The following is a 26680-nucleotide window of genomic DNA, read 5'->3' on the forward strand; positions in this document are numbered from 1 at the left end:
CCCTACAGAACCCCCGTCTCTCAGATTTTGGTCAGACTCCGGGACCCTAAAAGCAGCGAAGTGCTTGAGTTCCTAAATCCCCTACCATCCGAGCCTGAAAATCCACCCGGGCAGGTCGGTAGAGACCTTGAAACTAGGAATGGACACTGATTGGCTTCTAGAAACTGGATACGCAATGGGAATGAAAACTGGGATCTCGTCATGAATATCCAGGCAGAAAGGCCAGACACAGTTTGAGGGGCGATTAGAGACCCTAAAACCAGGAACGATGGTGACGTTGATTGGCTTCCAAAAACCAGATACGCAATGGGAGTGAGAACTGGAACCTCGTCATGAGTATCCAGGCAGAAAGGCCCAACACAGTTTGAGAGGAGAGAAAGTGAAACCCTAGAGAGGTGGGGAATCCCACGAGGTTTGACTCCCTCTCTCAGACATCACCTTCTGCCCTAAGACCCTGAGAGCCTTGCCCGGGGACCTGGGACTTTGCCCTGACCCCTCTCCTATTGCCTGGAGGACCCTGTAAGTCAGAAGTTTACAAACTTTCGGTTTCAGAATCAGTGTATACGACTTGGGACCTCAAAGATAGTTTCACTTATGTGTGTTTTATCTGTGAACATTGGCCATATTAGAAATCGAAACAACAGAAATCTATTGATGCAATTGTAATATCAATAACCCATTACGTTAAAAAATATTTTATGAAAAATCTATTTTTAAAAATGAAATAGTATAGTGAGAAGTGAACCTTCTAGATTTTACATTCTTTCAAAAGTTTATGTTCTTTTCTTATATGTCTCATTAGAAGACTGAAGTATTTGGCTATCTGCTTCTGTATTTCTTTTTTTTTTTTTTGATTGAAGTAAATGAAAAAAATCCAGCCTCACACAAATATAGGTAAGGGAAGTATTTTGAATAACATTTTCAGATAATAATAATCTTTGTTACAACACTAAAACTACACAAATGTTAGGTTTCATAAATAATATTTTGCAATGTGAAACTTGAAACTATAACTGAATATTTCCAAATCTGTTGCATAAGAGTTCATAGGTATGTTTTGTATATTGAATGAATTTCGTATCAATGTATGATTTTTTTTAAAAGTAATGCATTGCTTTACCAAGTTGTATAGATTTTAGAGTGTTGACGTTTAAGATTATCAATCACATTTGTTAATGTCACCACAGCTTACACTAGAAAAGTTTGTCAGTACTGGGAAGCTGTCAAGATTAATTTTCTAATGAGAGCTTGCATTTTATCATTGGCAATAAATATTGTAAGTTGATTTCCTGGAAGGGAGAAACTCATGTTCATTATGCCAAATAACTAAATCTAAAAAATCATAGTTTTCGTGTTATTCATTCTTAAAGTGAAAATAGCATTCCATAAAAAAAGAAGTTAAGTCAACTCAGAAAAATTATTTTCCTTGGGACATAGTACTTTAAAATGGAGCAGAAGTATTTTATGTGTATTTCCCATTTCATCCTATCAGATATTCTAAAATGTGGACTCAAGACTGATGACTGTAGAAACAATAATTTTTAATACTACAACCTGGATATTTTTCAGTGAAACTTGCTTTTTTATTCTGCAATTAAATTGTGGTGAAGAATTCATAACTGCTATTGCTGTTTGTTGAAATAGGCTCATTTCTGCTAACTTTTACCTCAGTGCAAATGTCAACACAGTGAAAAAGGTATGGGCTTCCCTGGTGGAACAGTGGTTATGAAATGGCCCTCCAATGCAGGGGACAAGTGTTTGATCCCTGTGGGGGAACTAAGAGCCCATGTGTCAAAGGACAACTAAGCCTTTAAGTTGTAACTGCTGAGCTAAAGCCCATGCTCTGCAACTAGAGAAATCCCTCATGCCTCAGTAAGACCCAGTGCAGCCAAAATAAGAAATACATATTTAAAAGAAAAAAGTAAATAAATTGTTGGTAATGTCATGAAAATAGTTTTTACCTCATGGATCCCATAGTAGGGTCTCAGAGACTTCAAAGGTTCCACAGACCACAGTTTGAGAACTACTGTTCTAAGTAAAGCAGGGAGACTCCAAGTTAGCACCCACCTCTTTGCCTCCTCTTCACTTCGAGACTCCCTCTTCCTGAACTGGACTCCGTGCTTTCCAACGTTTACTTATTAGGGCTCTGCCTCTTGTTCTTCTAAAAGAGAACATACCCCTAGAAATTTGATGCCAGAGTGTCTCCACCTAGGAAGGGACTTTGGAGACAGGTGTTTCCCCTTTGGAACTGGGAATAGTTTGTGCCTGAAGGCAGGAGAGAGAAATTTATTCCTGACTCATTTTGGATTTGCTGGTACCAGCTTAATATGTATCCATATCCCAGAAATAAATCTGATGTAATCTGTGTGAGAAATAGTCCTGGCCCTTTGGTTTTGAATGGGTCTAATGTACCTTACTTGAGGCCCATTAATGTCATCAATAATAGTGCTACTCAGAGTTCTAGGTCTGCACTTTCCACGTGGTAGGTGCTAGCTCTATGTGGCTATTGAGCACTTGAAATGAGGCTAACATCACTGAGTAGTTGAATTTTTATTTAATTAAATTTAAATAGCCATATGTGGCTAGTAGCTACTGTATTTGACAGAGCATATCTAAGTGGCTTTCATTCTCCCAAGATACTGTATGACTCATAGGTTGAAGTACATTGAAATTATCTTCATGCATTTAGTTATGTGGGTCTTAGACATTACTGTAAAATACGGCAGGCTCAAGAAAATTTAATCTGCCTCCAGTGCAGGAGACCCGGGTTTGATCCTTAGATCCCCAGTAGAAGGGAATGGCTACCCATTCCAGTAACCTTGCCTGGAAAATCCCATGGACAGAGGAGTCTGGTGGGCTACAGTCCTTGGGGTCGCAGAGTCAGACCCACTGAGCGACTAACACTTTCACTCTCACTTTCTTTAACATCGTTAGCCTAAACATAATTTATCACCTCAAGGTCATCAGTTTTCAAAAACACTCATTATTGGAGCTATTTCTTATCTATATTACATTGAGACTCTTGATGTCATTCCGGTTAACCTGCTAAACATAAGCAAGCACTTAAGTCTTTACTTAGCCACGAGAAAGTATTTATTTATTTATTTATTTATTTTGTTTAAAACAGAAAGTTTATTTGCTCAGTACACCAAGTAGAATGCAAGCACTATCATGACAAATATACAGAAATATGCAGATCAACATAAAACAGTAATTTAAAGAAGGGAAATCTCTTTAAATGTTATGACAACGTACTCCCAAGAATCCTTTTGTCAGTTAATTATACATTTCAATAAAATAAATGGTAATGAATTAAGTGGAAGTTAGCTTGTGAATTTTTCTTAAAAATAAAAATCCAACCCTATTAATCCATGCCAGTTAAACACTCTTAACTAAAATTTCCCAGTAAGTGCAAGAGATGGAGTTAGTTACCTTTTTTGCTTGAACAGTCCCAAGGAAAATGGTTACTACAAATACAGCAGGCAAACTGTTAAGACCGACTGATCTAGAACATAGTGTTGAACTAATTTCAGTTTCAAATTGTGCTGAATGCTCATCATTAGTATGGCACATTTTGGTCCATGATGTGGTTTAATGCCAAGACAGATCCCAATTTGTTACAGAAACACATAGATTACTGTTGCTTTTTTTGTTGTTTTGTTTCTAAATATATATATGTGTATATATATATATTTTAAAAAGCCAGATATACTTCCACATACAAAGGCAGGTTTTCCCAAGAGGGATTTACAGGAAGTAGTCTGGGGTGCGCCGGGTCACATGAGGTTCTCCTCGACGAGGTGCTGGGTCAAACTGAAGGAAGGAATATTTCAAAGTGTCATCTAATTCCATGATAGCAGCCTGGTTCCCACAACGATAACAGTAATTGGGTGCACTGAAAATGGTAACCACGTTCCGATCGTGACACCAATTGTATCCCTCCATTACAAGTTGGTGAGCGCGAGAAACCAGTGTGAGACCATTTGCATGATTAAACGTTTCAGAAATATCTTGTCCAAATGTGTAGCCGGCACCACGTGGTGAAATACCCCACCCACCGCGATCATCTGGATCTGACCACAGCAGATCACACATTGGGCCCTCATGTGGAACTTCTTGTAAACGATCCAGGGCTCTTATATGATCCAGTGTATCTATGGATGGAGAGAGGCCACCATGGAGGCAGAATATCTGTCCATCTACTAAAGCTGTAAGTGGCAGATAATCAAAGAGATCTGTAAAATATTTCCAAACATTGGCATTTCCATACTTTCGCAGACATTCGTCATAAAAGCCATATACTTGGGTAATTTGTCGGCTTTTGTGGTTTCCTCTCAGTATTGTAATGCGTTCTGGATAACGCACCTTTAATGCCACAAGAAGAGTTACTGTCTCCACAGAATAATAACCTCTGTCTACATAGTCACCCATGAACAGATAGTTTGTATCTGGTGACTTCCCACCGATTCTGAAGAGTTCCATAAGATCATGAAATTGACCATGCACATCTCCACAGACTGTAACAGGACAACGGACCTCTTGTACATTTGATTCTTTTGTTAAAATTTCCTTAGCCTTTTCACACAGCGTCCGGACCTGGTTCTCGTTGAGCTGTTTACACTCGTTCAGCTGCTCGACCCACTGGTCCAGGTCCTTGGTGAACGCCTTGTCGTCCATGGCGGCCGCGCCGCCCGCCCCCCGCGCGCCCCCGCCGGGCGCCGCTCCCCTAGCGCCCCGCCGCCGCCGCCGCCAGCCCCCGGGCGGAGGGAGGGAGGCGCCGCGGACTCGGGCCCCTCGGCCGGCTCCGAGCGGCGGCCTCCGGGAGACGCCCGCCCGCCGCGGCCCGCGCGCCCCGAGCGTCGGGGAAGGGCGCGGGGACGTGCGGGGCTTCCGCGCAGCCGCCGCCGGAGGATGGGCGCCCGCCGCCGCTCTCGCCTCCCGGGCTCCCTCTCTCTCGAGAAAGTATTTATTTAATACCCCATTATAAAGTACACTGTTGGTCCTACAAAATTATAAAAGTATAAAATAGAAGATGGAAACCTTAGAATTCCCACCACCTTTGAATTCTTTACCTATTATTCCTCCCCATAGTGTGTGTAAAGTGATACTTGCCCCCAATTTCACCTTTTTGTTTCCTTTTACCCTTGGACCCCACTCTCCTCATCATCTCTCCTAAATGAAAATATACATAAAAATTTCCCAATTGTCGAATGAAGAATTTTCTAAGCATGACCCAGAGATTTCAGAAAAAAACACAAAGAAGAAATAAAACTTTTCTATGGCAACCACAAACTCACAAGCATGCAAACACGTGTCCATAATCAAATTTAAAGACACCTAAAAAATCTGATGGACAAAATATTAGCATGTGTCCATATTCTTCACCCGGAGACCACCAGGAACACACCTAGTTGAACACATTGTGTTTACTACTTGATATAGCCAGGGAGAAAGCACACTGTGGGGAGCCACAGGGCATCCTAGAGTGAGGGTGTAAGAAAGACTGTGTTATTGTGGGATTTGGTTGGAGAAAAGAGGGGTTTACTCCAAACTGAGTATTGCCAGGAGGCATGGTCAATTACATGACTGGGTGTCCCAATCAATCACATCTATAAGGGGGGCAGACTGGAGCAAGGATAAAGGAGCATTTGCAACCGTCAGGCATGTTACCCAGGACAGGGAGATGTTCAGTACTTTCTGAATTGCACGGTGCCCTGTTTCTCTGTGCTTAAATGAAATTATGTATGGTCTTGTTTTGTTTCACTCTATTATGATTTCAGTGTATCCTTATTTGATGTTTCTATTTTATAAAATGATTTATTCCAAAGAGAACAACATGGCCTAGCTGTGAGCACGAGGCCAGCTTCAAGTAACTCTGAGGTCTAGCTGTGAGTGTGACACCTGTTCCCTGAGGTCAGGAGGCTGATTTTTCTTCCTTAAATTCAATATTTTAAAATTCCTACATCGAGACTGGAAAATAAAGACTATTAGAAAACAATTTGGAAAAGAAGAAATGCAAATACCAAATAAATTCATTATAAATAAATGGGAAAAATCGGAATGTGAAAGGAAAAATGAAAAGGAAAATTAAAATCTGTCAGCTTGGCAAAGATGAAAGGAAAATAAAGGCTAGACCTTTAATAGGTCTCCTTGGGAAAGTCAAGGCAGGGCAGGGAAAACATTAGGATTGGCTGGTATAAATAAGTATCAGCAGGCTTTGGGTTATAGTAGTGGTCTTTGGTTGTCTGGTACCTGGCCCTGGGATCATTAAGGCAGAGGAATATTGCCTCTTAGGGTACAAAGGTCAGATGTGGGGGAGGGGTGGAATGGGAGTCTGGATTGGTTAAGTTGCCTATCAGAGGCTTGCTCCTGGCTGGGCTGTAGTCCTGGGAAAGCTGTCTGTCCTCAGGGAGAAACATTTTGTTATTGTTTTTTTTAATTATTAATTTTTATCTTTGACTGCACTGGGTCTTCGCTGCAGTTCTTGGGCTTTCTCTACTTGCAGACAGTGGGGACGGGGTGGGGGGGGGGGTGGCACCTTTCTAGTTGCAGTGCACTGGCCTCTCATTGCCATGGCTTCTCTTGTTGCAGAGCACAGGCTCTGGGCCCAGGGGCTTCACATGGGATAGTAATTGCAGCACATGGGATCAGCTGCTCTGAGATACTCAGAATCTTCCCCAACCAGGGTTGAACCTGCGTCCCTGGGTTGAACCTGAATACAAGGGGATTCTTATCCACTGTACCACCAGAAATGTCCTTCAACAAAACATTCTTAAACAACTGAGCTATCAGAGCAAATTTCCCCACATTTTGAACCTGGGAGTTTTAAGTATGGGAAGTTCTTTGGCAACTAGCATCTGCTCCCATGTCTTGAGAAAGGTGAACTACATGAGTCTTGATGAGACCACCTCTTAATACAGAAACTGAAAACACACTTTCCTTTTTTGTTGCTGGGCACAGGCAGGCATCCTATACTCTGGTGCACTTATGGTAGATTCTGATTTAGGGGTTAGTTACATGAAGAACTTGGGCCTGTTCTCTCCACTAATTTCCTGAGCCCATTCCTTCCTCAACTCTTCATTCTCATCTCTGTATCCAGGAAAACTTGACCCATCAGTTGAGTCTATGAATCCACCAAGATAGCTACTGCCAAACATGCCTCTGGTTCCATAAGTAAGTGTTCTTACTTCTTCCTCTTCTGCTCCCCACCAGATTATATCCACTCTTCAATAGCTTGGACTCATGCATGCATTCTGTTTATATGCTGACAATCCCTATGATCCTCTCAAGCCCTGCTGACTCCTCCACCTCCTCCCCCTCTCACTGCAGCTCCCAGCTCTCTGGGGGTCACGTGAACAAGCCTCCAGAATCTGCATGCAGGCAGGCACACGTATCCCTCTCTCTTTGCACTCCACATGCCCCAGTGATGTTTAATTTCCTTTTTTAAAAAAAATTAAAGCAAGAGAGTTCCAGAAAAACATCAATTTCTGCTTCATTGGCTATGCCAAAGCCTTTGACTGTGTGGATCACAATAAACTGTGGAACATTCTGAAAGAGATGGGAATACCAGACCACCTGACCCGCCTCTTGAGAAACCTGTATGCAGGTCAGGAAGCAACAGTCAGAACTGGACATGGAACAACCGACTGGTTCCAAATAGGAAAAGGAGTGCATCAAGGCTGTATATTGTCACCTTGCTTATTTAACTTATATGCAGAGTACATCATGAGGAACGCTGGGCTGGAAGAAGCACAAGCTGGAATCAAGATTGCTGGGAGAAATATCAATAATCTCAGATATGCAGATGACACCACCCTTATGGCAGAAAGTGAAGAGGAACTCAAAAGCCTCTTGATGAAAGTGAAAGAGGAGAGTGAAAAGGTTGGCTTGAAGCTCAACATTCAGAAAACTAAGATCATGGCATCTGGTCCCATCACTTCTTGGGAAACAGATGGAAAAACAGTGGAAACAGTGTCAGACTTCATTTTTTTGGGCTTCAAAATCACTGCAGATGCTGATTGCAGCCATGAAATTAAAAGATGCTTACTCCTTGGAAGGAAAGTTATGACCAACCTTGATAATATATTAAAAAGCAGAGACATTACTTTGCCAACAAAGGTCCATCTAGTCAAGGCTATGGTTTTTCCCGTGGTCATGTATGGATGTGAGAGTTGGACTGTGAAGAAAGCTGATCGCCGAAGAATTGATGCTTTTGAACTGTGGTGCTGGAGAAGACTCTTGAGAGTCCCTTGTACCGCAAGGAGATCCATCCAGTCCATTCTGGGGGAGATCGATCCTGGGTGTTCATTGGAAGGACTGATGCTAAAGCTGAAACTGCAATACTTTGGCCACCTCATGCGACGAGTTGACTCACTGGAAAAGACTCTGATGCTGGGAAAGGGTGGGGGCGGGAGGAGAAGGGGACGACCGAGAATGAGATGGCTGGATGGCATCACCGACTCTATGGACATAAGTCTGAGTGAACTCCGGGAGTTGGTGATGGATAGGGAGGCCTGGCGTGCTGTGATTCATGGGGTCGTGGAGAGTCGGACACGACTGAGCGACTGAACTGAACTGAACTGAATCTCCCTTTTTCTAAAATCAGCCAATTTGATTTCTGCTGCTTATATGTAAGACTACTAATTTAACATTAAGCTTAGTATCTATTTCCACCATCTCAAAACACAGCTGACATAAGACATGACTTCAGAACCAAGTGACTTCTAAAAACTCATATACACCTGAACCTTACATGGCTTCCCCTCTTGTCTTCCCACTGCAAAAATTATCAGAAAGTGGCAGATAAATGAAGGAATTCTTACACCAGATATCGCAAATCTTACAGTGTAGCAAAGGTTAAACAGTTATGAACTGCCAAATATTTACCATTTCCTCAGCTGCTTAGACGATTTGGAAAAGACCCTGATGCTGTGAAAGATTGAGGGCAGAAGGAGAAACGAGTGACAGAGGATGAGATGGTTGGATGGCATCACTGACTCAATAGATATGAGTTGAGCAAACTCCGGGACATGGTGAAGGACAGGGAGGCCTGGCATACTGCAGTCCATGGAGTTGCAAAGAGTTGGACACGACTGAGCGATGGAACAACTGCTTAGAAGGATGGCAGGAGAAATTATGGGACAGAAAAGGTGCTTCAGAAATCAATATGGATGTTGTCGTCAATTACTATTTGTTGCAGGAGCTGAGATTCTGTAATACAGTCACTCATTCTCATACATCTGTCTCAGTGGCAGGTGAAGAACCAAATCAAAGGCAACAGAAGAGATAAATTAGTTAACACACATTTTAATAAATACATTAAAGACATTCCAACCATTCCCCTTGAGAAAAAATATCAACTATTACCGTCCCCATTAGAGACAAAGCAACGAGGACAAGAGACTCATGACTGCCATGCTTGTCATCTGAGAGCATTTAGAAACCCAGCAGGATCATCCGGCTGTGGCAGAGAGCTGAGAATGGTGAAAAGGGACAAAGGGTAAATGAAAAAACCTGGGGCTGTGCCAGGAGCTCTTCTCTCAGGGTCTCAGCGTAAGTATGGACCTCCTGCAGTTAAGCCACAGGAAAGGGAAAATTCCCCCAGTGAAGGAAGATGAGAATTCATAGATGAACTCTTGAGTTCTGGCATTGGTAAAGGTTACCTTCCCAGCATCATAATCCAGAGCAACTCCAATCTGCCGGGGGCAGTAGGACAGGATCTGGAAGGGCTCAGGGCTGGTGCATATAGACACCCCAGCTGAGGACAGCTGCAGAGTCCAGAACCCCTCCTCGGGGGTGAAGTTGAGAAATCCCCTTCTCACCACTGACTCTCTTGCCACCCCCACTAGGCAGAATTTTGGCCATATTCCATTTTCCTGACACCATTCTTCTTCCAACTCCCCATTCTCCTCTCTATATCCAGGAGAAGGATACCCATCAGTGATGCCTATAAATCCACCAAGATCATTACTGCCCAACATGCCTCTACTTCCAGCCCTGTATCTCACTGCTTCTTCTTCCTCCTCTGCTTCCCACCAGATCCTGTCCACTTTCACTTCCCAGTACACTTTGCCCCATGTGAAGCCCTTACTGCCCAGCACCCCGGGCTCTGGATCAAATTGCTGACCATGCTGGCATTTGTTCATCCACAAGCCAGTGAACATCATACTCTTCCCATCTGGAGACACTGAGAGGTAGCCATTGGCTGTCTGGGAATTCAGGATGATCCTCACTGTGGGGACAAGGAGACAAAGGTGTGGCCTCACAAAAGATACCAAATGAGATTTGTCCCATAGGTTCTGGGGCCTTTATGACAAAGGTGGGGACTCCTCAGGGGGCCAGGGCCAAGACTGCTTTTGACCTTGTGTTAGCAACCATATCTAGAGAGTGTAAAGAACACAGAAAATTCAAGGCCTCATGCAGTGCGATGAGACTGGAGAGGAAAAATGATAAGGCCTGGGATCACTATAGCTGGGCAAATCTGGGGAAAGGTTTATGGTTCTGAACTCAGGATAAAGAATTTGGATACATTAGTCACATGAAGACCTTCCTCGTTAAAACAAACGGGCTGACCCATAAGTAACAGAACTTCACAGGAAAGTGGTAATTTGCAAACTTCAGCCACTATCCCCTGCAGATACTCACTTGTCTTATATTCCAGATCCCTCATCAATTTTCCTAGAGTAAAAGAACAAGAGGACAGTGAGCAATTCTTTCTTGTTTTTTTTTCTTTAGCCACACCGCTCGGTTTTCGGGAAGACCAGGGGTTGAACCCAGGCCCATGGCAGTGAAAGCACTGGGTCCTGCCCACTGGACCACCAGGGAATTCTTGACAGTAAGCAGCTCTGGCACCAAAGCTTCTCAGTCAAACTCCCTAATGGTATCTCATATATATAACTTCAACAATTAACAGGGGATCATGAAAGTTCAAGTGAAACAGAGGAATGAATTCAGGAGACACCCACAGCTGTCCAGTCTAAATAGGATCGTGTGACTATTCACGGCCACACATGCTGAACTCACCTAGTGCTTCATTAAAGAGTACCTTTGGGCGGGCGCGCGGAGCGAGGATGGTGACAGCCACGCGCGCAGGTGCGCGCCCGGCTGCGGCGCGGCCCTGAGACCTCCGCCGGCCGCTGAGAGGCGCGCTGGCTCTGGGCAGCCGTCTAGGGGCCCCGTCCGCGGGCGTTCCCAGCGTCCCCGTCCCGAGTCCCGGAGAGCCGGGCCGTGCCCGCCCCGTCGGTCCCGGATCGCGATCCTTGCCCGGGGCCGTCAGGGTCCGCCCCCGGGACTCCCCTTTCCGTTCCTGGGCAGGGTCCTCGCGGCCCATGCTGGCCGCTGGGGGCCCGCGCCGCTCAGACAGCTCCCGGGCCGGCCGGCCGGCCACCATGGTGGCCCTGAGGCCTGTGCGCCTCCTCCAGGGAGGCTAAAAGGTCCCGAGCGCAGGCCTGGGGGCACGAGGGTCCTGCGCCTGAGCCCCGCGCCATGGCCGGGGCCATCGCTTCCCGAATGAGCTTCAGCTCGCTCAAGAGGAAGCAGCCTAAGACATTCACCGTGCGGATCGTCACCATGGACGCGGAGATGGAGTTCAATTGCGAGATGAAGTGGAAGGGGAAGGACCTGTTTGACTTGGTGTGCCGGACCCTGGGGCTTCGCGAAACCTGGTTCTTCGGCCTGCAGTACACAATCAAGGACACTGTGGCCTGGCTCAAGATGGACAAGAAGGTGCTGGATCATGACGTCTCAAAGGAAGAGCCGGTCACCTTTCACTTCCTGGCCAAATTTTATCCCGAGAATGCCGAGGAAGAGCTGGTTCAGGAGATCACGCAACACTTATTCTTCCTGCAGGTGAAGAAGCAGATCTTGGATGAAAAGATCTACTGCCCTCCCGAGGCATCTGTGCTCCTGGCTTCTTACGCCGTCCAGGCCAAGTACGGCGACTACGACCCCTCTGTTCACAAGCGGGGATTTCTGGCCCAAGAGGAATTGCTTCCAAAAAGGGTAATAAATCTGTATCAGATGACTCCAGAAATGTGGGAGGAGAGGATCACAGCCTGGTACGCAGAGCACCGAGGCCGAGCCAGGGACGAAGCGGAGATGGAGTATTTAAAGATAGCTCAGGACCTGGAGATGTACGGTGTGAACTACTTCACAATCCGGAATAAAAAGGGCACAGAGCTGCTGCTTGGAGTGGATGCTTTGGGGCTTCACATTTATGACCCTGAGAACAGGCTGACCCCCAAGATCTCCTTCCCGTGGAATGAAATCCGGAACATCTCCTATAGCGACAAGGAGTTTACCATTAAGCCTTTGGATAAGAAAATCGATGTCTTCAAATTTAACTCCTCAAAGCTTCGTGTCAATAAGCTGATTCTCCAGCTGTGTATTGGGAATCACGACCTATTTATGAGAAGAAGGAAGGCCGATTCTTTGGAAGTCCAGCAGATGAAAGCCCAGGCCAGGGAGGAGAAGGCCAGAAAGCAGATGGAACGGCAGCGCCTCGCTGAGAGAAGCAGATGCGAGAGGAGGCTGAACGCACACGGGACGAGCTGGAGAGGCGGCTGCTGCAGATGAAGGAGGAGGCGACGATGGCCAACGAAGCCCTGATGCGGTCTGAGGAGACAGCCGACCTGTTGGCCGAAAAGGCCCAGATCACGGAGGAGGAGGCGAAGCTCCTGGCCCAGAAGGCGGCAGAGGCCGAGCAGGAGATGCAGCGCATCAAGGCCACGGCCATCCGGACGGAGGAGGAGAAGCGCCTGATGGAGCAGAAGGTGCTGGAGGCCGAAGTGCTGGCGCTGAAGATGGCCGAGGAGTCGGAAAGGAGGGCCAAGGAGGCCGATCAGCTGAAGCAGGACCTGCAGGAAGCCCGCGAGGCAGAGCGAAGAGCCAAGCAGAAGCTGCTGGAAATCACCACCAAGCCCACGTACCCGCCCATGAACCCACTCCCAGCAGCGCTGCCTCCCGACATGGCAAGCTTCAACCTCATCGGCGACAGCCTGTCTTTCGACTTCAAGGACACCGACATGAAGCGGCTTTCCATGGAGATAGAGAAAGAGAAAGTGGAGTACATGGAGAAGAGCAAGCACCTGCAGGAGCAGCTCAACGAGCTCAAGACCGAGATTGAGGCCTTGAGACTCAAAGAGCGGGAGACAGCCTTGGACACGCTGCACAACGAGAACTCCGACCGGGGTGGCGGTGGCAGCAAGCACAACACCATCAAAAAGCCTCAAGCCCAAGGCAGAAGACCTGTCTGCATTTGAGCCCTCGCAGTAGGTCATGCCCAGCTCACCCTGCAGAGTGCCAAGTCCCGAGTGGCCTTCTTTGAAGAGCTCTAGCAGGTGACCCGGCCACCCCAGGATCAGCTGCTTCTGCCTGCCCGCCCCCGGCACCGATGGGATGGGCCTGACACCGCGGGAGCCGTCCGAAGGCGCCCAGCCCTTTCATGTGCAATTGCCTTGAACTGTGACCCTGCAGAGGGTTCTCTCGTGGGGTTCTAGTTCTCCTGACCTGAGTCTTTAGATTTTTTTTAAGAAGTATTTGTCTCTCCTCGTCTGAAAAAAAAAAAAAAAAAAGAGTACCTTTGGGCATACTACCTGTTTTTAAACTAAGTTCTAAACTTCTAGTCCTAAACCATACTATTTCTCTCCACTCTCAAAGACACCTCTTTAGAGTCATTCATTATTCTTTAATTTTATTTTCAATTGTGGTTAAAACACATAACATTTACTGTCTTTACCATTTTTAAGTGTATCGTTCATTAATGTTAAGTATATCTAAATTGTTGTGCAACCAGTTTCCAGAGCTTTTGCATTTTTTAAAGCTTAAACTCTATACTCTTTAAACAACACCTCCTCATTTCCCCCTCCTCTCTAACCTGGCAACCACTAATCTACTTTCTGTTCCTATGGATTTGACTACTTTAGAGACCTCGTATACATGGAACCACACAGTGCTCATCTCTTTGACTGGCTCATTTCACTGAGCATATTGTCCTTGAGTTTCATCCATGTTAGAGTATGTGTCACAATTTCCTTCCTTTTTTAGGCTGGATAGTAGTCAATTGTCTGCATATGCCACGCTCTATTTCTCCATTCATCCAGTGATGAACATTTGGGTTGCTTCTACTTCCTGTCCATTGTGAATAATGTTGCTATGAACACGAGAGTGCAAATATCTCTTTGAGGGCCTGCTTTTAATTCTTTGGAAAGTGGGAATGCTAGATCATATGGTAATTATGTGTTTGAAATTTTGTGGAAATGCCATACTGTTTTCCATAGCCTTCCAATCTTCTTTTACCTCACTGTTAGATATGAAATATATTTCTACCAACTCTGAGACCTATTAACTATGATTCTACATTATGGAACAGTCTTAGACTATCACGTGGAAAGCCTCCATGGTTTGGACTTAGATTTCCTCCCCAGTGTCCCTGCCTGGTGTGAATGACATGCAGGAACTCTGAGAAGGTGCAGCCAAGATCAAAACTTAAAGAAACATTACAGAGAAAGAAAGAAGGTTTTCCAGGCTCAGAACTCCCTCCTTTACCATGGAATCCTCTGAGTCCTTTCTCTAAACAAAGAAGTTTATCTGAAAATTCTTCCATCTGTTTTCTGATTGCAGGGTTGATAGGCTTTTCAATCTGGAACTTCTTCTGGGGGTATCTAGAGATAATGAAGTCACAGTAAGTACTCCTGAGAGAAAGGCATGGTTCCCCACCGTCAGAGTATACGCATGTGAATGAATACCAATAATGGACCAAAGAGGCAGATAGTAAAAGCTGCTTTTCCAAGTGGCTGGTTTCAACATCAGAGTCAGAGAGAAGAATATAGAGATCTGAAGAAAGGGCCATGATCCGAGGATTCTTTATCCACCAACATGTCATTCATGGTGGTTTAGTTGCTAAGTCATGTCTGACTATTGAGACCCCATGGACTGCAACCTGCCAGGCTCCTCTGTCCATGGGATTCTTAAGGCAAGAATACTGGAGTGGGTTGCCATTCCCTTCTCCAGGGCATCTTCCCGACCCAGGGATCAACCTGCAGGAGATTTTTTTTTTTCACCACTAAGCCACCAGGGAAGCCCCAAAACCTAGAGCTATGCCTGAATAGGGACTTAAACAGAGTAAAAGTCTGATGTTTGACCTACCAAGCTATCCCGGCCCTCTTAAATATCAAAACAAAATACTTAAATAACAAAATTACTAAGGAACACCTCATGGAGATATATCAATCCTATTCCAAGAACACAAAAAATGTACCTTATTTTCAAGTGCATAGAACTGTCCAAAAATTTAAAGCACAAAATACAGAAAGCCTCGATAAAGTCAAAAATAGTAGAAATGGCAACACACCTGTCTGATCACAAAATATAAAAACTATGAAACATAAAACTGTTAGAAAAAAAAAACACAGCACCATTGACAGATGTCCTCTTTTTTAAACAAATCTTATATTAAATAGCAAATGAAATTTAAAAATTTAAAATATCTAGAAACAATAAAAAATATTATGGACTAGAAATTATAGCATATTTCAAAAACAAGGCTCATAAATATATACACACAAAATTATAAAATATTAAAAAGAGAAAAAAGAGAAAGGCAAGCAGAGAAGGCAAAAATAGATATAAACAAAACATATTCAGATATAAACAATAAAATGGAAGGATATTATTCGTCAAACACTGCAAATACTTTTTAAAATATAAATGAAAGTGGTGGTTTTCCAGGAGCTATGAATACTAAATACTCCAATTAAAAAGTGTCAGATGAATTTATTTTAAAAGGAAACAAAATTTATGTTGCTTATAAGAGATACATAAAAATAGCCCAGATAGGTCGAGAGTTAGAGAATAAAATGTTCAATAGTATGCAAACACTAATCAAAGGAAAACTAGAATAACTACTGATATCAGCCAAAATACTCTCCGGCAAGAAGTCTTACACATTCTGTATCACCCTCATTTCTTATATAATCACTCATCTCCGACTGTCTCTATCTGGTCTCCCCAGCCAGAATCTGGCTTCCTATCTCTTTTCCCCACCTGCTAACTGGTCCATGGTAAACGCTCAGATTGTGCCAACAGTCCTGGGTGTCTCTGGGATGAACTGTGTATTCTCAAAATACTTGGCTTTTATCTCATTCAAAGCTTCTGCATATCGTTATGGGTATGGCTTTTGAAAACTGTCAGTGTTTAATGCCTAACACATTGGCTGAGAACCACTGCCAAATAAACCATTATCCCTGTGACTCATATAAGTGTCTTCTTCTTACGATCCAGCAGAGAGCAGGAAACCATCACTAACAAACATGGAGGACAATTTGATGAAGAAATGTGCTTTACAAAATGTGAGGGAAGTGCAGCCAGGAGAAGTGGCTGGGAACCAAATAGGAATAAAAAGAACAAAAGGACACTGGGTCTTAGAAACAAATGTGTATTTTAAACTTTTTCAAATACTCTGCCATTATCTCTTCCCATTTCAATTCTCCCTATCCTCTTACCATCCTAAGTTCCAAGACAATAATTTTTCTAGGATATTCTATGGAATACCTTTCATATTACACTTTCTAGAAGAATCTCTCTTCTTCCAAATAACCCCTTTCAGCCCTTGCCAACTTTCAATGAGTTATGGTGACAGAAAGAAAAAACAAGGAACGCCTAAGTGGTTAAAAAAATAAAGCAAGCAGCCCTTACCTGCTTGTTATGTCACTTGGGTCCTAGAAAGGAAGAAAAGACAGACTGTCATAGAAATAAGGTTCCCAGGAGCTGACACCGTTCCTTACGATGAGCTTGCTGGGAATGGGTACACAACAGGACTGTACAGAGAATTTTCTGGTGGGCTTGGACCTGTGTTGTTCCCCACTGTGATATCAGTTTATGGGGACACATGTTTCCCCTTCCTTTCTTCCATTTGAGTCTAGAATATCCTCTCCAGGAAAACTTCCTTGATCTGTTAAGACTTCTACTGTCTATCAGATTAAGACTGAAATCTCCGAATGCCTTTGAAGGCCTCTACTCAGCTGGCTCCATCTTACCTAGCCCATATTCCCTGTAACTTCTTCCCACTTAGGCTGACTCCTCCAGAAAGGTAGCCCCTTTCACTCTATGTATTCTTCCTATCTTCTAAGCTCTCTTCCTCAGAACCTGGGGGCTTCCCGGGTGGCTCAGAGGTAGAGAATCCTCCTGTCAGTGCAAGAGCCACAGGAGACTCAGGTTTGATCCCTGGGTCAGGAAGATCCCCTGGAGGAGGAAATGGCTAACCCATTCCAGTATTCTTGCCTGGAAAACCCCATGGACAGAGGAACCTGGTGGGCTACAGTCCACGGGGTCGCAAAGAGTTGGACAGGACTGACATGCACGCTTCACCTACACCCACCTTTTTATTATCACACTCATTAAGTTTATTGCCACATTCATGTGTTTCATTTTAACCAATGCACCTCCGCAAATGGAATGTTCAACTCCTCTTTCCTGCTAACCCAAATCTTTACATTTTCCTCAAGACTACCATTACGAGCTGCTTCGTCCATGAAGCTTTCCCTGACTAGCCGTTTCCAGAATCCCTGTGGCTTCCAGTCTAATCATAAGATTTAACACTCAATTATTTCTTATAATTACAAATGTACATGTATAGATGTGAGATTCAGACTCTAAAGAAAGCTGAGCATCCAAGAATTGATGCTTTGAACTGTGGTGTTAGCGAACACTCTTGAGAGTCCCTTGGACTGCAAGATCAAACCAGTCCATCCTAAAGGAAATCAGTCCTGAATATTCATTGGAAGGACTGATGCTGAAGCTGAAACTCCAGTACTCTGACCACCTGATGTGAAGAACTGACTCATTGGAAAAGACCCTGATGCTGGGGAAGATTGAAGGCAGGAGGAGAAGGGGACGACAGAGGTTGAGATGATTGGATGGCATGACCAACTCGATGGACATTGGTGTCCGGGAGTTGGTGATGGACAGAGAAGCCTGGCGTACTGCAGTCCATGGAGTTGCAAAGAGTTGGACATGACTGAGTAACTGAACTGAACTGACTGACAGATCTTACTATCTCAGCGCATAGTGCATATCTGTGCATATTGCAGTCTCCTGCCCACTGTGATTTGGGACTTACAACCTATTGGTTTGCTAATTAACTTGTCAATGAACTCAACAAAGGAGAACAAAACCTTGTCTCTCCTGACTCCTGGTCCAAATCTCATGCTAATAGATAGGCCAGACTGCAGCCTGGAGCAAGAGGACTTGGGTACAATTTAACTGGTCCCTCACCTGCAAAAGTTCAAGTGCTGGGTGCTGAGCCTTCTTCTCTAACTCAGAAATCAGGGTCTCCAGCCGGATGACCTCCTCAGAGCCCTTGGTGACATGTCTGTTCCTCCCTTCAGTGAGCTGTTGCTCGGTTCCCTCCAGCCACTCCAACAGGTACTGCTCCCTTTCTCTCAGGAACTGATGGCCCCGCTCAAACACTGATGCTATGTCTTGCTTGTGGTTCTGTAATTTTGGCTACAGTAAAGGCAGAAAGACAAAGGTTTTCTCCTGAGAGGCTGGAAAACACCAGAACATCTGAGATCTGAGGATAAGTTCAGAACAAGAATCTCTTCTATCACACCCACTTTCTCCTCATCCCTCATTATCCCCCCTCCCCTCAACATACATACACACAACAAACACACAAACATACACACTCTCTCTCCCACCCAACACAGGCACACAGAACATCTACCCGAAACTTCTCGTACCAGCAGGGTCTGAATCTCATCTTCTCCTGTAGATTGAAAATTCTGAATCCTGTCCCTGTCTCCCTTCAGAATCTTCAGATGGTTTAGAATTTTACCCTATGGGGGGGGGGAATGAATAATCTCAAGATGAAGATGAAAATGCCCTCAATAAGAAAAGACACCTGCAAAACGATTTCAGAGTGAAGATAACTAGGTTGGAATAGTTTTCATCCTAGTTAATGAAGAAGAAACAAAGTGAGTGATATGTTAGCTTAGAGAAGCTTCTCAGAAGTGAGATAAAATGCATGTTAAACTTATACTGTACGTATGTCAATTACATCTCAATAAAACTGGCAGAAAAATAAGTGAGATAAAATAAAATTTATTATCATTACAACTACTAAGACTTATAGTGTAGTTTTTATATTTACACTGTTTCTTTCCACCACAAATATAGATAATTTATTATTAAAATTAATTGATAACATGGAAATAAAAATCAACATAAAATAATGAAGGAAAATATATACACTAACTCCAAATCACTGAGGGAATGACTAAGTCGATTTTAAGAGTCCTGTTAACCAAAGACAAAAGGGAAATAGTGATTCATATAATCCTTTAGCAGACAGGAGAAAAAATACTGGTATGTCAGAAAAAAATAATATTTTCCCTGAGATTAAATTCTGAAAGGAAATTCACACAAGATGCAATATTCTCACAAATATTTTTATAATACATATGAAGCACACACTTTGAAGATAAGTATCAAGACGGCTGTCAAGAGCACTGATATTCCATACTGCTGGTTGAGGTTTGATCAGATGCTTCAGAAATTAAAATATCAAGGCAATGGGACAGACTTGTTATTATGAAAGATATGAAAACAAACCAGTTTTATTATTCAAATGAATACATGTTGCCAAGAACTTACCATGCTACAGAATTTGAACCTTCCCCTTACAATTGTTAGAATGGCTATTATTTTAAAAAAATGAAAGATAACAAGTATTGGTGAAGATGTGAAGAAAAGGAAACCCTGGTACACTACCAACGAGAATGGAAACTGGCACAGTCATGCAAAACACAATAGATGCTTCTCAGAAAATTAAAAATAGAACTACCATATGATCCAGCAATCCTGTTTCTAGGTATTTATCTAAACGAATTGAGATCAGGATCTCGAAGAGACATCTGCACTCCCAGGTTTATTGCAGCATTATCCCCAACAGCCAAGCTATGGAAACAACCTAATGTCCAATGGATGAATGGATAAATACAGTGTGGTATATACATACAATGGAATCTTACTCGGCCTTAAAAAAAGAAGATAATCTTTCCATTTGCAACCACACAAATGGACCTGGAGGACATTATGCAAAGTGAAATAAGCCAGGCACAAAAGACAAACACCATGTCATCTCACTTGTATGAGGAATCTGAAACTTGTAGAAGCAGAGTAGAATGGTGGTGGCTAGCTGCTGGAGGGGAGGGTAAAGGGGAGGTGATGGTCAAAGGGTAAAATTTCAGTTATGGAAGATAAGTAAGTTCTGAGGATCTACTCTACACCATAGTGCTTCAGTTCAGTTCAGTTGGACATGAGTTTGCGTGAACTCTGGGAGTTGGTGATTGGCAGGGAGGCCTGGCGTGCTGTGATTCATGGGGTCGCAGAGAGTCGGACATGACTGAGCGACTGAACTGAACTGAACTGAACAGGATAGATCTTACGCTAAGTATTCTCTCTCTCTCTCTCACACACAGTAACACAATAATAAATCAGGTGGGAGGAAACTTTGGGAGGTGATGAATATGTCTCTGGCTTTGATGTTAGTGACATACTTATCCCCAAACTCATCAAGTTGCATACAGTAAATATATGAACAGCTTTTTATGTGTCACTCATGCCTCAATAAAGTGTTTATTAAAAAAATTTTGGACCTTATCTTGAGTCTACAATAGAACTTTTTTGGCTCCAAGAACAGAGCTGGGGTCCAGCAAGCTTCTTACCCGATAAGGCAGCGCAGCCTTCTCCAGCAGAACAGCAGGGTGGTGCCTGTGTTCCCGGGACTCCCGACACAGGACACACAGTATCTGCTGGTCATCCTTGCAGTAGTAATGCAGCTTCTCCAAATGTTGCCTGCACAGCTGCTCTGCTCTCTGCTCGAGTGGTCTGTCCTCTCTGGGTTGTCTCTCTGTATCTACTTTCATCCTCCAGATGTTCTCCACTATGCTGGCCATCTGCCACACATGGCGGATATTCTCTTCCTTAAAGGCTGTCTTGCAGAGAGAACAATATAATGGCTGCTGAGCAGATTCACAGACCTTAATGATGCAGTGACAGCAGAAGACGTGACCACAGTCGATGGTAACGGGGTCCTTCAAGTAGTCAAGACAGATAGAGCACAGCACCTCGTCCACCAGTTTCCTCAGAGGAGAGGCAGTGGCCATGATAGCAACACTGAAACCCTGCAGAGCGTTCCTTCTCAAAATGAAGAATGACTTTCTAAGAAGATACAAAGGAAAAACAGAAATTGTGAATTTATTCAACATTAAAATGGAACTCATGAGAAAATAGTTTTTATATTCAAATTGTTCCCAACCTTTTCCCTCCAAACCCAAAAGTTCCTTCCAGACCACTAGTCAGAACAGATTCCAGTCTGCAAAGCTAAACTGGTATTAGTTGCAGGTAGTCAGCTTTTCTGTAAACATTTTAAAGGGTACTAAAGTCATGCTCAAAATTCTCCAAGCCAGGCTTCAGCAGTATGTAAACCGTGAACTCCCAGATGTTCAAGCAGGTTTTAGAAAAGGCAGAGGCACCAGAGATCAAATTGCCAACATCTGCTGGATCATGGAGAAAGCAAGAGAGTTTCAGAAAAACATCTATTTCTGCTTTATTGACTATGCCAAAGCCTTTGTCTGTGTCGATCACAATAAACTGTGGAACAATCTGAAAGAGATGGGAATCCCAGACCACCTGACCTGCCTCTTGAGAAACCTGTATGCAGGTCAGGAAGCAACTGTTAGAACTGGACACGGAACAACAGACTGGTTCCAAATAGGAAAAGGTGTACGTCAAGGTTGTATATTGTCACCTTGCTTATTTAACTTATATGCAGAGTACATCATGAGGAACGCTGGGCTGGAAGAAGCACAGGCTGGAATCAAGATTGCTGGGAGAAATATCAATAACCTCAGATATGCAGATGACACTACCCTTATGGCAGAAAGTGAAGAGGAACTCAAAAGCCTCTTGATGAAAGTGAAAGAGGAGAGTGAAAAGGTTGGCTTGAAGCTTAACATTCAGAAAACAAAGATCATGGCATCTGGTCCCATCACTTCATGGGAAATAGATGGAAAAACAGTGGAAACAGTGTCAGACTTTGTTTTTTGGGGCTCCAAAATCACTGCAGATGCTGATTGCAGCCATGAAATTAAAAGACGCTTGCTCCTTGGAAGGAAAGTTATGACCAACCTTGATAGTATATTAAAAAGCAGAGACATTACTTTGCCACCCAAGGTCCGTCTAGTCAAGGCAATGGTTTTTCCCGTGGTCATGTATGGATGTGAGAGTTGGACTGTGAAGAAGGCTGATCGCTGAAGAATCGATGCTTTTGAACTGTGGTGCTGGAGAAGACTCTTGAGAGTCCCTTATACTGCAAGGAGATCCAACCAGTCCATTCTAGAGGAGATCAATCCTGGGTGTTCATTGGAGGGACTGATGCTAAAGCTGAAACTGCAATACTTTGGCCACCTCATGCGACGAGTTGACTCACTGGAAAAGACTCTGATGCTGGGAAAGGTTGGGGGCGGGAGGAGAAGGGGACGACAGAGAATGAGATGGCTGGATGGCATCACCGACTCTGTGGACATGAGTTTGAGTGAACTCCGGGAGTTGGTGATGGATAGGGAGGCCTGGCGTGCTGTGATTCATGGGGTCGCGGAGAGTCGGACACGACTGAGCGACTGAACTGAACTGAACTGAATATGTGTAATTAAGTGGTGAGTATTCTAGAAGATTATAGTATTGGAAAAGTAAATACCCAATAAAGTCTAAGGAATTTCCCTCACTCTAAGTAGATCAGCTTTAGTGAAAATATTTGCTGTAAATGATTCAATAGTAAAGAATAGGAATTACAAAAATTTAGGGCTTAGGTCCAGTGGTTAAGAATTTGTACTCTTACTGTAGAGGGCATGGGTTTGTTCCCTGATTGGGGAACTAAGATCCCACATGCCACATGGTGTGGACAAAAAAATTATAATTATAAAAACTTTAGGTCTATATTTTAAAACTTATCTGAGAACATGAGACTTAGATTATTAGAAACCATCAGGTTCAACCATGGGTCTTTTATTCATATGCTGCCTTGTAAACCTCATTATGATTTAAACTAATGGCTTTCAAACATTTTTGGAAACATCACAGTTAGAAACGCACTCACATCCCAGTCTAATGAATTAACGCATGCACATGCATATGCACACACATACTAAACCACAGGTTTTGTTCAATATCATTTACTGACTTTTAAAACTGCAGTCCATTTTTAAAATGCTGGTTATAACCCACAAAATTGATGCCATGATATAAGCTATTGCAATCGATAATTTGAAAATCACTGATTTAAACCACACCAACTTTATCACTAACCCTGACCTCTACCCAGAAATGCAAACTCTAGGGAGCTACAGAGGCCTACTGTGTCACCACGTGCAGCTTAAATTCACATCTCCAATTGCACTATTTTCCCCATCGTTCTTATTCCTTGGTAAGACCTACCAACAACTACCCCATTACCCAAGCTAAAACCTAGGTGTCATTTTAGACACCTCATTACCACCTCCCATATCTGGTCACTGAATTAAATAATAGAATATCTGAAATAAAAATTTCACCGCATGGCCTTAACAGCAGCATGCAGATGACAGGGGGGAAAAAAAGTCAGTCAATAAAAATTATCGAATCTTGATAATAGAATTTTTTTCTAAAAAGCAGAAACTCAGTAACTTATGAAATATCAAAAGGTCTAACATTCATGCCATTAGAGTACCAGAGAAGGAAAAGAAATTGATAAAGGAAAAAACAGAAAACATTAGCTGAAAACTTCTCAAGTATGTATGGCAAAAGACACAGATTTACAGATTCAAGAAGCTCAGCAAATGCCAAAGAGAATAACTTAAAGAAAAACCACCCCAAATACACCATCATCAAACTGCTGTAAAGATGAAGAAAAAAATCTTGAAAGCAATCAGAAAAAAATAACATCACAATGAGGGGAAGGATGATTCAGATGTTGGCACATTTCTTGTTGGAAACCATAAAGGCCAACAGACAGTGGGAGAAACATCTGGCGAGTGCTGGGAAAAGTCCTGTCAACCCAGAGTTCTACAGTAGTAAAATATCTTTCAGAAATGAAAGCAAAATATAAATATTTTCAGATGAAAGGAAACTGAGAAAATGTATCCCCAGTAAACCTGCCCTAAAAGAACTGCTAATGGAAGTTCTTCAGGCTAATGTGAAATTCCGCAGGGAGATTTGGAACTTCAGGAATAACAAGAGAACAGAAGAAATGGTAAACATCTGGATAAATACAGTAGCTTATTTTACACCTCACAAGTTCTTTAAGGTATGCAGGACAACTGGAAGCAAAAATTATAACATCGCTAGATTATGTAGATGTAATACATAAGACAATTATAGGGAAAGTGATCTATATGGTTGTAAGGCTTCTACATTTTACTTGAAGTTGCAAACTTTTAACTCTGCTTAGCTTATTAACTCTAAGGTCTGTATACTGTAACCCAGAGACCAACAGCAAAAAATACTATGAAGAGATATAGTCAAAAGCTATCAGGTAATTAACTTGGAGTATTTTAAAATATTAGAAATAAGTGAAGAGAAGGCAAGAAAAATGAAATAGAAGAGTAAAAAAAAATAGGGTACAAACAGAAATAATAAAATAGTGGACCCTTATTATTTCTGTTTGTACCCTATTTTTTTTAGGGTACAAACAGAAATAATAAAATAGTGGACCCAATGTAATGTTAATAATTACATTAAATGTGAATAGTCTAGACATACCTGCAGCAGCACCTACTAAAAGAGATTGTCAAATTGGTTTATAAGAAAGACAAAACTTCGCGAAGGCCCGCGGCGGGTGTTGACGCGATGTGATTTCTGCCCAGTGCTCTGAATGTCAAAGTGAAGAAATTCAATGAAGCGCGGGTAAACGGCGGGAGTAACTATGACTCTCTTAAGGTAGCCAAATGCCTCGTCATCTAATTAGTGACGCGCATGAATGGATGAACGAGATTCCCACTGTCCCACAGCCAAGGGAACGGGCTTGGCGGAATCAGCGGGGAAAGAAGACCCTGTTGAGCTTGACTCTAGTCTGGCACGGTGGAGAGACATGAGAGGTGTAGAATAAGTGGGAGGCCCCCGGCGCACCCCCGTTTCCCGCGAGGGGGCGGGGCGGGGTTCGCCGGCCTTGCGGGCTGCCGGTGAAATACCACTACTCTGATCGTTTTTTCACTGACCCGGTGAGGCAGGGGGGGCGAGCCCCAAGGGGCTCTCGCTTCTGGCGCCAAGCGCCCTGCCGCACGCCGGCCGGGTGCGACCCGCTCCGGGGACAGTGCCACGTGGGGAGTTTGACTGGGGCGGTACACCTGTCAAATGGTAACGCAGGTGTCCTAAGGCGAGCTCAGGGAGGACAGAAACCTCCCGTGGAGCAGAAGGGCAAAAGCTCGCTTGATCTTGATTTTCAGTACGAATACAGACCGTGAAAGCGGGGCCTCACACTAACGCATATATATGGAATTTAGAAAGATGCAAATGATAACCCTGTATACGAGACAGCAAAAGAGACACAGATGTATAGATCAGTCTTTGGGACTCTGTGGGAGAGGGTGAGGGTGGGATGATTTGGGAGAATGGCATTGAAACACGTATGTTGTCATATGTGAAATGAATCACTAGTTCAGGGTCAATGCATGTTATAGGATGCTCGGGGCGGGCATGCGGGGATGACCCAGAGGGAGGATAAAGGGAGGAGGGAGGTGGGAGGGGAGTTCAGGAGGGGGAACTTATGTAAACCCGGGGCGAATTCATATCAATGTATGGCAAAACCAACCAATATAATATTGTAAAATAATTTGCCTCCAATAAAAAATAAATTAATTACAAAAATAAATAAATAAATAAATAAAATAAAAAAAATAGTTTCCTAAAATCTCAGTGGAAGATTATATAATGTAAATATTAAAATTATAGAATAATATGAACAAAGAAATTATCTTCCAACTGAGTGAATACAGTAGGTGAAAGTTACAAAGATTTTATTGAGCCATGGGAACTATAAACTAGTTTGGGAGGACTCATTTTATCAATATTTCAAGTCTAAAGAAGTAAGAATAAAGGGAAAATAAAATTTAAAAAATAAAAAAAAAGAAAGACAAAACTATGTTTTATCTCCAAATAGAATGTCAAATGTAATAATATAGATCTCTAAATATCTATATTATTGTTGCTGCTGCTGCTGCTAAGTCGCTTCAGTCGTGTCCAACTCTGTGCGACCCCAGAGATGGCAGCCCACCAGGCTCCCCCGTCCCTGGGATTCTCCAGGCAAGAACACTGGAGTGGGTTGCCATTTCCTTCTTCAATGTTAGATAGATATTAAATATAATAATATAGATCTCTAAAAGTAAAAGAATTGAAAAAAGTGTACCATCTAGCAAACTCTAATCAAAATAAAGCTGGCGTAGCTATGTTAATATTAGATAGACTTCAGAACAAGCTATGTTACAAGGGATAAATAGGACTATTGCATAATGATAAAGGGGTTATTTCTCCAAGAAAATATGCTAATCACAAATGTGTGTGCAACAACAGAGCACCATCAAAAGAAACAAAATCTGAATCACTGGAGTTCCAGAAGGAGAAGAAAGGGAGATAGAGATAGAAAAACTAT

General features: G+C 43.2%; 1 protein-coding gene, 1 long non-coding RNA gene and 3 pseudogenes across 2 annotated transcripts in view; 3 read left to right on the forward strand and 2 right to left on the reverse strand.

Annotated features, from left to right (window-relative positions):
* The first annotated feature begins 397 nt into the window (after positions 1–397).
* Positions 398–26680, forward strand: part of LOC148774151 (uncharacterized) — a 32201-nt gene continuing 5918 nt past the window's right edge. Inside the window, exons 1-3 of the long non-coding RNA XR_016036103.1 lie at positions 398–519; positions 10735–10834; positions 14620–14680. This is a non-coding gene — a long non-coding RNA (uncharacterized LOC148774151). The remainder of the gene's footprint in view (positions 520–10734; positions 10835–14619; positions 14681–26680) is intronic.
* Positions 3219–4732, reverse strand: LOC148774152 (serine/threonine-protein phosphatase 2A catalytic subunit beta isoform pseudogene; annotated as a pseudogene).
* On the reverse strand, positions 9540–21398 carry LOC129543116 (tripartite motif-containing protein 26-like). The gene is made up of 7 exons (XM_055405993.2): positions 20724–21398; positions 18738–18833; positions 18271–18501; positions 16693–16715; positions 14545–14660; positions 10645–10677; positions 9540–10231 (listed from the first exon to the last, which is right to left on the reverse strand). Exons 1-7 carry the CDS (start codon positions 21279–21281, stop codon positions 9540–9542), a joined length of 1749 nt encoding a protein of 582 aa, XP_055261968.2. The 5' UTR covers positions 21282–21398.
* Positions 11231–13553, forward strand: LOC148774153 (merlin pseudogene; annotated as a pseudogene).
* LOC148774154 (28S ribosomal RNA) lies at positions 24601–25632 on the forward strand (annotated as a pseudogene).

The sequence above is a fragment of the Moschus berezovskii genome, chromosome 23 (assembly GCF_049115385.1).
Source record: "Moschus berezovskii isolate FMDL1 chromosome 23, NW_MosBer_1.0, whole genome shotgun sequence".
Classification (NCBI taxonomy): domain Eukaryota; kingdom Metazoa; phylum Chordata; class Mammalia; order Artiodactyla; family Moschidae; genus Moschus; species Moschus berezovskii.